General features: G+C 40.2%; 2 protein-coding genes across 4 annotated transcripts in view; one reads left to right on the plus strand and one right to left on the minus strand.

The window, feature by feature from the left end:
• Positions 1 to 681: 681 nt before the first annotated feature.
• Positions 682 to 10,879, minus strand: cdc37l1 (cell division cycle 37-like 1). 2 transcript variants are annotated; one of them, XM_068334661.1, is made up of 7 exons: positions 10,814 to 10,879; positions 6,492 to 6,785; positions 6,170 to 6,263; positions 5,721 to 5,836; positions 2,710 to 2,832; positions 2,354 to 2,521; positions 682 to 1,016 (listed from the first exon to the last, which is right to left on the minus strand). In XM_068334661.1, exons 2-7 carry the CDS (start codon positions 6,759 to 6,761, stop codon positions 900 to 902), a joined length of 888 nt encoding a protein of 295 aa, XP_068190762.1. In that variant the 5' UTR covers positions 6,762 to 6,785; positions 10,814 to 10,879; the 3' UTR covers positions 682 to 899. The 2 variants fall into 2 exon arrangements, with proteins under 2 accessions (XP_068190762.1, XP_068190761.1); XM_068334660.1 differs by lacking the exon at positions 10,814 to 10,879 and adding an exon at positions 7,910 to 8,258.
• exd3 (exonuclease 3'-5' domain containing 3) overlaps positions 10,265 to 13,022 on the plus strand; it is a 37,403-nt gene continuing 34,645 nt past the window's right edge. For both annotated transcript variants that reach the window (XM_068334654.1, XM_068334656.1), the window contains exons 1-2: positions 10,265 to 10,562; positions 11,376 to 11,432. In XM_068334654.1, the coding sequence (XP_068190755.1) occupies positions 11,408 to 11,432 (25 nt within the window). In that variant the 5' untranslated portion in view covers positions 10,265 to 10,562; positions 11,376 to 11,407. The remainder of the gene's footprint in view (positions 10,563 to 11,375; positions 11,433 to 13,022) is intronic.

Genomic DNA, 13,022 nt, shown 5'->3' on the forward strand with positions numbered 1-13,022 from the left:
CTCAGACATGACACCATGTAACACAGAAACAGTGCTTCTGCTTTTTAGCAAAGCGGAGGTTTAGCTTAACGTGTGCCAATTGAAAGTGACCTGAGACCATGCTTGTCCAAATATAAAGTTAGGACATCTAAAGAGAAGGATAAGTCCAAACTGTCATGTTAAAAGATTTCAGTTTTATTCCAATTTTGACATCAGGAGCTTACCTTCAGATGAACTGCTATAAACATGCTTAGAAACCTGATGTAGATTTTTTCATTGTGACTGAAATCCTTTATTTACCAGCCTGTTGACACCTGCTGTTCTTTAGGATTTAATTTATAATGGACCTGTAGAGCAATCAGGGCGTTTAATTTCACTTAAAAACACTTTGCCTTTATAAGCTAGTATAGCACAGACAATACAGTGAGTAAAAAAATGCTACCCATTTATCTGCCATCCTTCCTTTTTAACATGACATTCAGCAGGCACATGATTCTCCGGCATCAGATTTGGTGACTGTTGCCCATATCTTCTAGTGTTCTTTGTTTCCTTGATTTAGTTTTATCTTGCAGTTAAGGATGTTTCTCTTAGAAATCCAGCTTGAAGGATGTAAGAATACCATCAGTTAAACCAGGGTTAAAGCACAACACATGGATTCAGCCGGCAAGAAGCAGGTTAATAAGAAGCCAGACACATCCGGCATCATTTTGACAACACAGATTTACTCATCATCAGCAAATTGTATCCTGCAGGTTCTTTGCTCATAATTGTAGTATAAAAGTTCAATCCTTTCTCCTTTTATTCCTGCTCTACCAAGGCATTTGTCAGTGTGGTCTGGGCAAAAGAGGAGTAAAATTCAAGTAGTCCCTAAATGAGGAGACAATGGAGATGGAAGTAAAGCAATGATCAATCACAAATTCCTACGAAGTTTCCATCATACGCATATCTTCCGTTTCCGTAACTTCATCCTTTGTCCACCTTCCTGTGCTTGTCCACAGTCCAGCCTCTATGTAACGCTTTGTGGGAAAATCTGCCACCTTACGGGAAAAAAAGAAAGACAAAAAGGTCCACATCAGAAATCACTCACATCAGAACTGTCATCTAGAACTCAAAATCAAACAAGTTTTAATCAAACTGTAGAGAGACGGGAGATAAAGCTACTATAGACCAGTTAAAGGATTGTAATGTTATGTATGGTAACCACACTCGGTCTCTTAAACACTAACTACTACTCAAGAGTTTTGATCATCAATTCAGGAACAAGAGTTCAGTCTTCCTCTGAACACATTCCTGCAAACATTCCTCAGAGCCTAAACCTCAAGCTCAGCGTCATGACTGAAGCAATGAGAAAGAAATGCCACCAGGAGCTGAGGAGTCAAATTTCAGTTTAAACATGCATTCTTGATTGGCTAACTCCCCCATTTGGGAGCAGAGGAGCAGTTTGTCTCGTCTTGGAGTATGTAGATGTTTGGCAGCTAGTGAAGCTGTGGGGCCAAAGGAGGAGGGTCTCATTCTCTCTTGTTTACAAAAGGCTTTCAAACTAGACTTTCACACTCTACTTCCTCTGAATACTGAGGTGCTTCCCTTATAATGATGGTGTGTTTGTTGTCAGTTATTAGTTCTACAATTTCATGAACAATGAAAGACTCACTCATGAATCGAGGAAATGTTCTGATGACAGATAATCTCTCGAATGCTGTTTTTCATTTGTTTTTCTGACTAATAAAGAATGATTATAGTGGTTAATAAGGCTTCATTGCAGGAAAAATAGATCCTGGAATATCTGGAATACCTCATGAATGCTCGCTTTTAATAACATGAGCTTTTGTACAGATACTAAATTAATGCATTTTTGAGAAATATCTAGAAATGTAATAAAGTCCTCTCTTAGTGCTATGTTTACCAGAAGGCGTTGAAATACAGCTAAGAATAATATTTATTTTACACTAATAGACAGCACTCCTGTCTGCTTAAACAGGCTGAAAGGGTTTGGTTACATCAGGCCTCTTTGATACAAGCATAGCAGCCAAGAAAACATCCAGAGGAACCATCTGAGAACCAAATAGAATTGAATCCTGACATACCGTCAGCTCCCTAGAGTAAATTCTGTTCAGTCTGAAGGAGCACATGTGGGAATAGAGCAGGTTATTGTCAGAGTCAGGAGATAGGATCATGTAACTACTGTATGGAGTTTCAAATGACACTGAGCAGCAAAGATACAGCCTGCGCATAATTTACGCCGGTCTAGCTTACCTAAAACATCTTAATGAGAAATGCAACATATTGGCTCAATAGCGCTCCCTCTCTGCTGTGATGAGCAACAGCAACACTTTCTAACTCTCCCTAGCAGCAAGAGAAAAGAACGAGTTCTTACTGGTAGTAAAGAGTCCAGGGCTTCCTTTGGGTCATTTCTGCAGTTTGTGCCGGTGTTCTGCTGTTCAACACAGTGAACAGATTCACCTCTAAAGTGGAATTCTTTCAATCTGTGTTTGAAGGCCTCAAGCTCTGTATGGAAGACTTCTAAGTAGAGGTCTTGTCCGTCCTACATAAAAACAGAAGCTTCAAGTTTAGGAAAACATGACATAACAGTGAAATTTCAGTCATAAACTGTAACACACAGGAAAATTTAGACCTGCACAAACCTGCACTGTAAGAGCTGTCGACTTTCATATTACACAGATCAGCAGACACATGCTCTTCTATTCACAGGGACTTATTCATATGTCTTACTTTGGCTTTGTGGAAGAACTGTCGGAAGCATCCCCGAGGATCCTGCTGGGAGTTTGACGCCATCTCCAGGATGAACTGCATTACAACAGCTTGGTGCGCCACCTGCTCCATCAATGCTTCTTTCTGCAAGACACCAAAGGACAAAAAAAGTATTTCTCTTAGCATGTCTGTGCACCTTTCAGTATCTGAGGTGTGTGTCTGTTTCCACTCTCAAACGCTCAACAACTGACCCCAACATTTGAAAAGAAATCTTGCCTTTATTCATATTTCCATGAACGATATACACCACGAGGGTAAAAAGACTTTCAAGTCATCTTTGACCCAGTAGTTCAAATCACAGTCACACAAGAAGTAAACATCTTACTGATTCACCTCAGATGAAACTATTACTCTCTCATCAGGTGCATCTTCACATGTCATGCACCAAGACCCCCACGGCTCAGGGTCAAAGTGTTTCAAACACAAAGTAAACAGTTCTTGAAAGCATTGCTGACTAATAACTGCTCTCAAAGGTTTTCAGAACTGTTGAAACAACTGGAAAAGGATGGGGAAAATTGACATGTGTGCCACATACAATTATGTTCATAATAATAGCAGCGTGTCTAAAAAATGTGAGTAAACCTCAAAATTCTTCAAGTATTTTCTTATTTTAAGGCACACAAATCCATTGGGGACACTTTACATCATATTTCAAAGCAAGAAAAGTGGAACAAGTCTTTGAATATGATCATATTTTATAGAAAGTCAACAAACAATGTTAAGAAAAATAGCAGTGCTGAGTTCAATTAGTTACCTCACTGACTTTGTGAAAAAATAGGGTTTAAACAGGTGGCCCTTGGTTAAGATTCAAGGCAACTGGTGCTATGGATGCTGGCTGTGCATTTGTCCTTGAAACGCTCGTTCAAGGCATTGTTCAGAAGAAGAGCGTTCTTCAATTGAGAAGTGAATGAAAGAGGAGAAAATCTTTAAAGAAGTGCAACAAATGATAGGTGTTTAACTAAAATGATATCAAATGCTTTAAAGTGGCAGCCAAATCCAGAAAGATGAGGAAGAAAAAGAAAAACATCTACTCAAATAGATTCGAGAATAACCAAAAATGGCAAAAGTTCAGCCAACGATCATCTCCAGGAGGATCAGAGAAGATCTAAGGTGGTCTCTGAGTAATGCAACAATCAAAGGACATCTACGTGAAGCCAAGCTACCAGCAAGAAGCCCCCCAAAAGTCCCATTGTTAAAAAACAGACATGTGCTGAAGCAGTTACAATTTGCCAAAGACCACATCCACTGGCCTAAGAAGAAATGGAGTAAAATTTTGTAGACTGATGGAAGTCAGATTGTTCTTTTTGGGTTCAAGGGCCACAGACAGTCTGTCAGATGTTCCCCAAACATTGAAATGAAGCCACATTACAAAGTGAAGACGGTGAAGCACGATGATGCAAGCATTATGATATGGGGATGTTTTTCGTACTATTGTATTGGTACTATTTATCAAATACCAGGGATCATGGATCAGTTTGAGTCCATCAGAATACTAGAAGTAGTCATACTGCTGTACGCCAGCACTTCTCAAGTAATGCTGTTCATTATGCAAAACCAAGAAATGCAGAGGAACTGTGGAACCTATTACAATTGTCGTTGGCTAGAATGCCTGTTGACCGGTGCCAGAAGTTGGTCAACTCCATGTACCATAGATGTGAAGCAGTTATCAAAAACTCTGGTTATGCAACTAAATATGTTTAAGATTCTCAGGAAAGTTGATTCTTAAAGCATTTCTTAGTTTTACACAGTACATTTTTGAGTTTTAAAGGAAGATGCCAAAACTGCAATTTTTTTTAACATTACATTTGTTGAATTTCTGTAAAATATCATATTCAATGACTTTTCCCACTTTTCTTGCTTTGAAATATAATGTAAAGTGTCCCCAATGCATTTGTGTGCATTAAAATAAAAATTATTTGAAGAAATTTGAGGGTTTACTCACATTTTTACACACTCTGCTATTATTATGAACATAACTGTTGGGCTGGTAGTCTTAGTGGGTCATGAGGCAAGGCAGCATCTACTCGCAGGGATGGAGAAGATAGATTTTCTGTGTCACAATGTTTTTCACACACTTGTAGGAATGCTACAATTCAATAACCTTGTTTCAACAACTCCAAAATATGTGAAAAACAAACTAGCCACCAAAACAGACCCTGTTTGAGATGGTTTTATTTTACAGTTATTTTATATTAAACTGCGAGTTGTGTTAACATACTGATGATGAAAACCTCATATTTCCTGATTTTGCTGCTACATAAACGTACGGTTCCTAAACACAAAATAACAAAGGAATTTTTATTCTGAAATGTATAGAAAATGCAGCATAAAAACAACTACAGGGAGGAAGAACTAAAGCATCAACAGCCACAGTGAGAATTAAGACAAACAGCTGCTGTGTATCATCACTTACCTTCAAGCCGGAAGCACAGCTCAAATAGAATGCAAGTTCAAGCCAGTTCATACATGTAAAAAAGCCCCATTACAATCTATGCAATATAGGCTGTTGTAAAGACTGTGTGCACATATCAAGAGGTGAACATTCAAATTCAAATGTGTGATAAATTTTAAATGTCTGTACAGTACAGTATTAGGAATCACATGTGGGACTAACAAATTAGGTGAGGACGTTCTTGCAACATCAGGGTTTTGCTGCAGTGCAAACTGACTCACTGCCAAAAAGTCCTGGTTCACTTGAACAGAACAGATACATCACTTGTGTGACAATGATAATTAATAATTGCACTTATGGTATCGGTACACAAGCTTGGCCATGTGAGTCTACTTTACCCTGCTTTTCAAGTCTGACAGGCTGAGAGGAGTGAATTACATTACATCATACTGATAAAACACCACCCGCTGAAACTCCAGGACTTTTCAAACAGGAAAAACTATCTCAAGTCTCTACAACACAGATATCAGTTTTTAGCAGGACAGTTGGGAGTGTCTTTGGAGGTATTTTAGTACTTTACCCCTTCTTGCTGTAGTCTCATGCACCACAGCATTAAGAAGTTCGCTGCTTCCTCACAGATAAGTTGTGGCATGTCTGCGAGGAATCTCTGACTGTCGTCCCATCTCCGCAACATACCTGACACATTGATAGACATTAGATAATGTATTATGAAAACATAAAAAATGGCCAAATGCATGCTGTACATGTGTGTGACTACTATCAACTGATGTCCAGCTTCATATAATGGTTTTGTAGTAAAGTTATGATGTTAATTAAAATGATCTAGAGAACACAAGTGAATATGAGTACTGTATCATGAGACATATTGGCTCACAGAAGTATCCTTTTTAACTTTCACCCAGAACTGGAACATCTTATTAGTACTAAATGATTCCATATGAAAAACAACCTACCCTATTCTTCATTATTATTCTGGGGGTAAAAGTCTAGATTTACCATTTCACCTACCAAAATGTCTGAGCTCCTTCTCATACTTTTGAACAAATGTTGTACACTTGTCCTGATCCATTTCTGCTGGCTGGCTTTGGACATTAATGATACTCTGGGGGAGAGGAAAACATCAATTAAATTAGTGTAAATAATGTTCCTAAATGGTCAGTAGACAGCAGGTACAAACTGTCAAATATGTCAGAGAAAAAAATTAGCATAATGCATCTGAGGGCCACCTTCCTGTAAAATACTGTTTTTTGTTTTGTTTTGTTATTTGCTTTTTCCATATCAGCTTCATCATGTCTCAACTTAAATAAATCTGAGCTTGTATCAATCCTACCTTATCAAAAACATCCCAACTTCCAGAAGCTCCGAGTACAGGACTGCGGCTGGGTTCCTGACCTCCCAACAGGCTCTCCTTGCGGCGCCACTCCTCCTCAGTGTGTGTGAGTTCTGTGGGGCACGCCAGAGTCCGAGCGCGTTCCTGCTCCAGGGATTCCGAGCTGTGGACGCCGAGAGAACACAGCTGATCCTGGGCTTCAGCCAGTCTCCAGCTGGATACGATAGAAGCCTTCACACAACGCTGCTGACTCTGGCACAGTGACTCCATGGTGCACAGTTGTGGTGATGAAGACTGGTGCAAGGTCAAACAAAGAAGGGCCTTCGAGTTAACAGTAAACATTCAGAAAGGGCTACTTATACAACTACAGTGTCAAATTTATTCAACCTTCCAAATTGTCTCCCGCAAAAGAGCACATACTTGCTAATCGGTTGATGTTAAAACACTGGGACAACATTCATAAACGACGCCATAGAAAGTCTCTGACAGGATTTGAAGAAGACAGTTGCAGCACATAAACAAGGGGAATATTACCGAACTAAGGACACTTTGCCCATAAAGAATGTTTTGAGATTCACCAGGATCTAAATCAGAAGCTGCCGTCTTGCTATATTTGCATCAGGTAGTAGCTGCAAAAGCTGTAAGATACAGGAGACTCTTATCATAAGCAGTGGAATGATTGTGAGAATGAAATTTGTGTTGTATTTGAAAAAATCTCAAATTCCTCAAAATATTTCATAATGGTATACAGTACATGGGTTTTATTGTGTTCGAGTACCACTACATTTGTTGCAGCACAACTTATTAAAATGAAGATCAGATATAATATACTATACAGATATATGAGCAGCCCTTTGGTAAAGAGGGGCTCTGGCAGGGAGGATCAGTTGCCATCTACAGACAGCCTCCTCAGTCTGATCACAAAATAAATGCAGGCCTTTTGACTTCGATGCTGGCTGGACCACGAATCCATGCTGCATTTGATACAAGGTGGGGCGAAAGGGCTAAAAATAGTATGTTTGTTTCCACCACAGCTGCTGCTATCCAAACAACCAAACGCTTTTTTTTTCTTCTAGTTGGACATTCATGACGATATAATTATTAAAGTTTACCCTGTTACCAGAGCAAGAAGTGGGAAATAGCCCGAGTAACAGCGCACCTGTAAATTTCATCCTAGCATGCAGCAGGGTAGTTGGTGAGAGCAAAGGGAGCGGTTTTCTTCAAATTAACTAAAGCACAAAACAGGCATAAAACAAGTAATACAGTAGAAAAACAGACACCTTGGAAGACATGAACATTGGCTAGCACTTGAACTTGGAATGAACAAACTTCGAAGAACCTCAAACAGTTAGCTAGCAAGCCTCAAAAACCTGTGTTTGTTTTTTAAATTATGTGATAACAAGTGCTGAAGTAATTACCTGCTGGTTAGGATAAATATCACTGAAGCCCCTTGATGTTGAAGACGAATGACTAGCAGGCTCTTCATCAGGGTAAATTTTAGCTCCGTTGTAAAGCCACTCCATAACGAAGCCCTGATGGGACGCCGCTAGCTAAAGCTAGCTCCTGCTAGCTGTTGTGCTAGCTAACAGTAACAGAGTTGCTCTTTTATCAGCTGTCTGCTAGCTGAGTCTCATCTGAATGCCAGTCTGACCAGTCAGACGGACGAATATGAAGAAATCTGTGTGTTTGGCTACATTAGCAAACGTTATCGTCTGATCTCTCACTGTGGCGTGTGCGGACCACAGATGTGTCACTTTAAGGACTGTGACGTCATCACGCCGTAAAAAAACATTAGCCATGTGATACGGTCCAGCGAATTCTCAATTCTACGCACGTCCCGTAGATTTTAGAAAACTGTAGAACAGTATCATTCGTACACGCTGCTTGTCAGACTGAAGACGGGATCAAATACAAATTACAGAACAATATCACAAATATGCTATCTATCAGAAGGATTTCAATTGTGCACGTGGCTAAAACATTTGATATTTTTAAGATTAGGGATCGTGATGAACATACACAGTACTCCCACCACATTAAAGGCCTTTCTTGTCTGAGAATGGCCTTTAATGTGACCAGAACAAAACCTGGTTAAAGACACAACACCAATGTCCTCATGGATTGTGAGTGAGTGATTAATGTATATTAATGATATTAATGTATAATACACTGTATATGATACAATACAAATTCAACGATAGATAGACAGACAGACAGACAGACAGATAAATGGATGGATGGATGGACGGACGGACAGACAGACACATAGATAAATATACTATCCATCTATCTCCCACCGTTTATCTGGAGTCGGACCGCAGGGGCAGCAGCTCCAACAGGGAACCTCAAACTTCCCATTCCCTGGCCACATCCACCAGCTCTGACTGGGGGATCCCTAGGGGTTCCTAGGCTGGTGTTGAGATATGATCCCACCACCTGGTCCTGGGTCGTCCCCAGACATGCCCGGAACACCTCCCCAGGGTTTCGTCCAGTAGGCATCCGGAAAAGACGCCTGAGTCATCTCAGCTGGCTCCACTCAAGGTGGAGGAGCAGCGGCTCTACTCCGAGCTCCCCTCTGGTGACTGAGCTCCTCACCCTATCTCAAAGGGTGCGCCCAGCCACTCTACGAAGGAAACTCATTTCAGCTGATTGTATCTGGGAGCTTGTCCTTTTGGTCATGATCCAAAGCTCATGGCCATAGGAGACAGTAGGAAAGTAGATTGACCAGTAAATTGAGAGCTTTGTCTTACGACTCAGCTCATTCTTCACCATGACAGACCCACACAGCGACTGCATCACTGCTGAAGCTGCACCGATCCGTCTGTCAATCTCACGTTCCGTCTGTCAATCTCACGTTCCGTCCTTCCCTCACTTGTGAACAGACCCCAAGATGCTTAACCTCTTCCACTTGGGGCAAAGACTCTCCATCGACCTGAAGAAGGCACACCACCTAATTCCGTTTGAGAACCATGGCCTCAGATTTAGAGGTGCTGATCCTCATCCCACTGGTGTCACACTGAGCTGCCAACCGTCCCAGTGCATGCTGAAGGTCCAGATTTGATGAGGTCAACAGGACAACATCGTCTGCAAAAAGCAGAGATGAAATCCTTTGGTCCCCAAACTGAAGTCACTCCAGATCCTTGCTGCGCCAAGAAATTCTGTCCATAAAGATTATGAACAGAACCGGCGATAGAGGGCAGCCCTGCCGAAGTCCAACATGCACCTTGAACAGGTCTGACTTACTGCCAGCAATGCAAACCAAGCTTCAGCTTCAGTCATACAGGGACTGGACAGCCATCAGCAAAGGGCCCTGCACCCGTTACTCCCGAAGCACTTCCCACACAATACAACAAGGGACACAACTGAATGCCTTCTCCAGATCCACATAACACATGTAGACTAGCTGGGCAAACTCCCATGAATTAAAATAATAATCTTTTTTCAACACCCCGATGGTGTTTGTCTCATCCTTTGTCTCATCAGTGTCCTGTACAGTGGGTGGAGCTAATTGTCCAAGACGGCCCTTAGTTTTGACAATGTTCTCCTCTCCAACACTACAGTAAGAGAGTCTAACATGATTGTATAAGGTTCATTCATATTAAACTCCAATAAATCAATTTTCACTTTCACGTTAAGTAAATAATTTCAATCTTGTCGCAGTCTCCAATGGGGCTCCATACCAATCCAAACTTGTTGGGAAAAAAATATTGTCTGCTCTTGCGTTCCCTGACCAGTGGGTGGCGGTAGTGGGCTTGAAACCTGGATGACAGCCTCGTTTTGAAAATGAAGTTGGAGTTCAAGGATCAGCTTTAGGAATTTTTCAAAAGCAGTCGAAATTTAGTATTTCTGTTACGATTTGGTGTAGTTTATGAATCTCGACCGCCGCCAGGTCCTTGTAAATACAGCCGGGAATGCAGCGTGAACGCAGGACCTGCCTGTGAGATGAGACGCAGCGAAAATCCTTTCATGAAAAAAAGAACCTCATTAATTTCGTCCCAAAGTCCATAAATATAACCCGCTATCATTTCCGTAACCCCCGGAAGATAGCTAACTGGAGGTGGATAATTCATGGTGAGTCAATTTGCATTAATAACGAACATGACGTTGTTGTTATTGAATCCATTTAATTTGTGAACATTACAAAACAAAGTGTCCTTTTGATTCTTAGCCGAACGTGACAACTTAAGTCGGAACGTCGAGCTGGCCCGACGTGAGTCAGCAGCGAACGATTTTGGCATAAAACAAACACTGTTAAACATTAAAGTGTCTCCAACACCAAAATAATACAGAATTACAGGAGTTATCATTATAGGATTACTCACCCTCTGAAGCTAATGTTTGCTAATAGTGAAATAGTGAAACAAGGAAGTGGAGTGGTGTTATATCACCACTAGGTGGCGATAGAATACAATAAAAACTGACTACAAGTGACGTAACTGACTCCTCGATCCTTGCCCATGAAAAAGTGATGCTGCGTCTGAAGCGCTTAGTGCTGCAGGCCGTCTGACACATCGAGACTGAAAGAAACAGGGTTTGGGTCTAATAAGACTGATTTTATATGCAGTCAAGTCTGATAGCCAGCTGACATCTTTTTCAGGCTGCTGTGGCCTCTGATTTCTCTGTGTTTGCAAGAATGTTGTGACAGAATCGTTCTATTTTTCTCTTGATTTTGGTTTGATTCTGATTTTACTTTTTCCCGTAAGTGCTGTGGGATAAATATATAATTGAGAGAAAAATAATAATCTGAAAATCTACGGTATTCTGCATCTTCCTCTTTTTACTGAATGTGGAGTATTATTAGTTGGAATTGGAAACGTTGGAATAATTAGTTGAAGTAGAGTTGCCCTATTTAATGCACTGTGTTGTTCTGTATTCTATATAAAGAGTGACTGCAGCATCGCATCCTTTGGACAGACATGAGCAGCAGTACAGAGGCAGCAGGTGTGTATTACAGTTTTACAAAAAAATAGTTCTTATGTAATATTGACTAGAAAAAAAATTCCGATTAATGTTGTTAAAATGGTTGAGTATTGGACAAATATCCGCACTGATATTGTATGCTAATGTATGTAATTAGCATAAAAGAAAAACACCTGATATAAATTTTTGTGTGTCTCTGCATTTGTATGACTCTTGAACTACAGATGGAATTTCATGATGTGAAACACTGAATCACTGAAGTACATTGAATGTTAAAAAAAACACCAGATATCATGGTATATAATGTTCATTAGCCATCTGTATACTACTTTTTCTTTTTTCTTTTTTTCTTTTTCTTTTTCTTTTTTTTAAAGAAATGGCAGTATTCTTGGAAGTAATGCAAGGAACAATGCAGTCATTGTTCAAAAAAATCCTGGTCAGAATCCTTAGTCAGTCAACCACACTACCTCACTCTTCACACTGGTTGCACGTTGGCAAAATATTAACATTAAATCTCAAATTAACTGAGGCTTCATATAACCTGTGCTGTGACATAACTATGGACACACCGTAGTATACATGGCTGGGATTATAGGTGGCTGATTATATTTTGCTTTTGCCTCTGTCCCCAGCAGTGCATCACAACTATCTACGTTAGTCCTACAAGAACAGGGTAAACTGGAGGCATGCTGAATGCCATTTTCTCTAATTGTCTATTCATCTCCAGAAAACAACTCATGAAATTGCTTTTTAAGTTCAGTCAAATCCTAAGCTTCATCTATTGCTGTGTTGAGCAGTAATTACTTGGTGCTTCCTACTTTATTGATACTCCATGTATCACAGGTTCAAAATGCACCATATTTGACTCTGCATGATGTTGTGTCCCCAATAATACATGTGTTTAGCAGCAGGTAAAGAGGACTGACAGATACATCATGCTTTAAAGCTAGTTTCACCATTGCAGTGTAGATGAATGTATTTCCAGAGCATACCATTTGTCTTTCACTTATCTGTAATTTGTAGCTTTACACATATCTCTTGGCAACACTAGTTTACTGAACATAAGGAGCTCAGGAAGTATACAATGATATCAGCATCCTTATCATGTAGAGCCTGTAGGAATTTTGTCAGGCCTCATTTGGATAGAGACCAAGTCCAGGTTGCAGCGGGTCAATTCTGGAGAAGTAATTAACATGAAAAAACCTGCTTGGAAAAGCTTCAGATTTTGTAAGTGTATTCAATCTACTCATTTTCAAGATTTTGTCGTGGCACCTTTTCAAACCTTTTCCATACACCTTCAAGGAAATACAAAAATCGAGAAGTGCTTGTTGAAGAATGTTGTGGCATCCTTCCAGCAGAGTTGAGTCACATGCAGAACCTCTGCCAAGTGGCTCTGAAGCTGCTCTGGTGGCTCTAGAAACACCGAATGATCCTTTTAGACACTTGATCTTTCTGTTTCCTTTATTTTGGCAGCTGCCCAGCAACCGGCAGCGAGACCTGCCTCTGTCTTTAATCTCATTCTAATTTTACTGAAATTTTCTTATAATTGGAGATCATGTCTGTTTACTTGAAACTCTACTTAGTGTAAAAAGCATTTTGTCACATTTCAAA

Source organism: Antennarius striatus, chromosome 15 (assembly GCF_040054535.1).
Source record: "Antennarius striatus isolate MH-2024 chromosome 15, ASM4005453v1, whole genome shotgun sequence".
NCBI lineage: Eukaryota > Metazoa > Chordata > Actinopteri > Lophiiformes > Antennariidae > Antennarius > Antennarius striatus.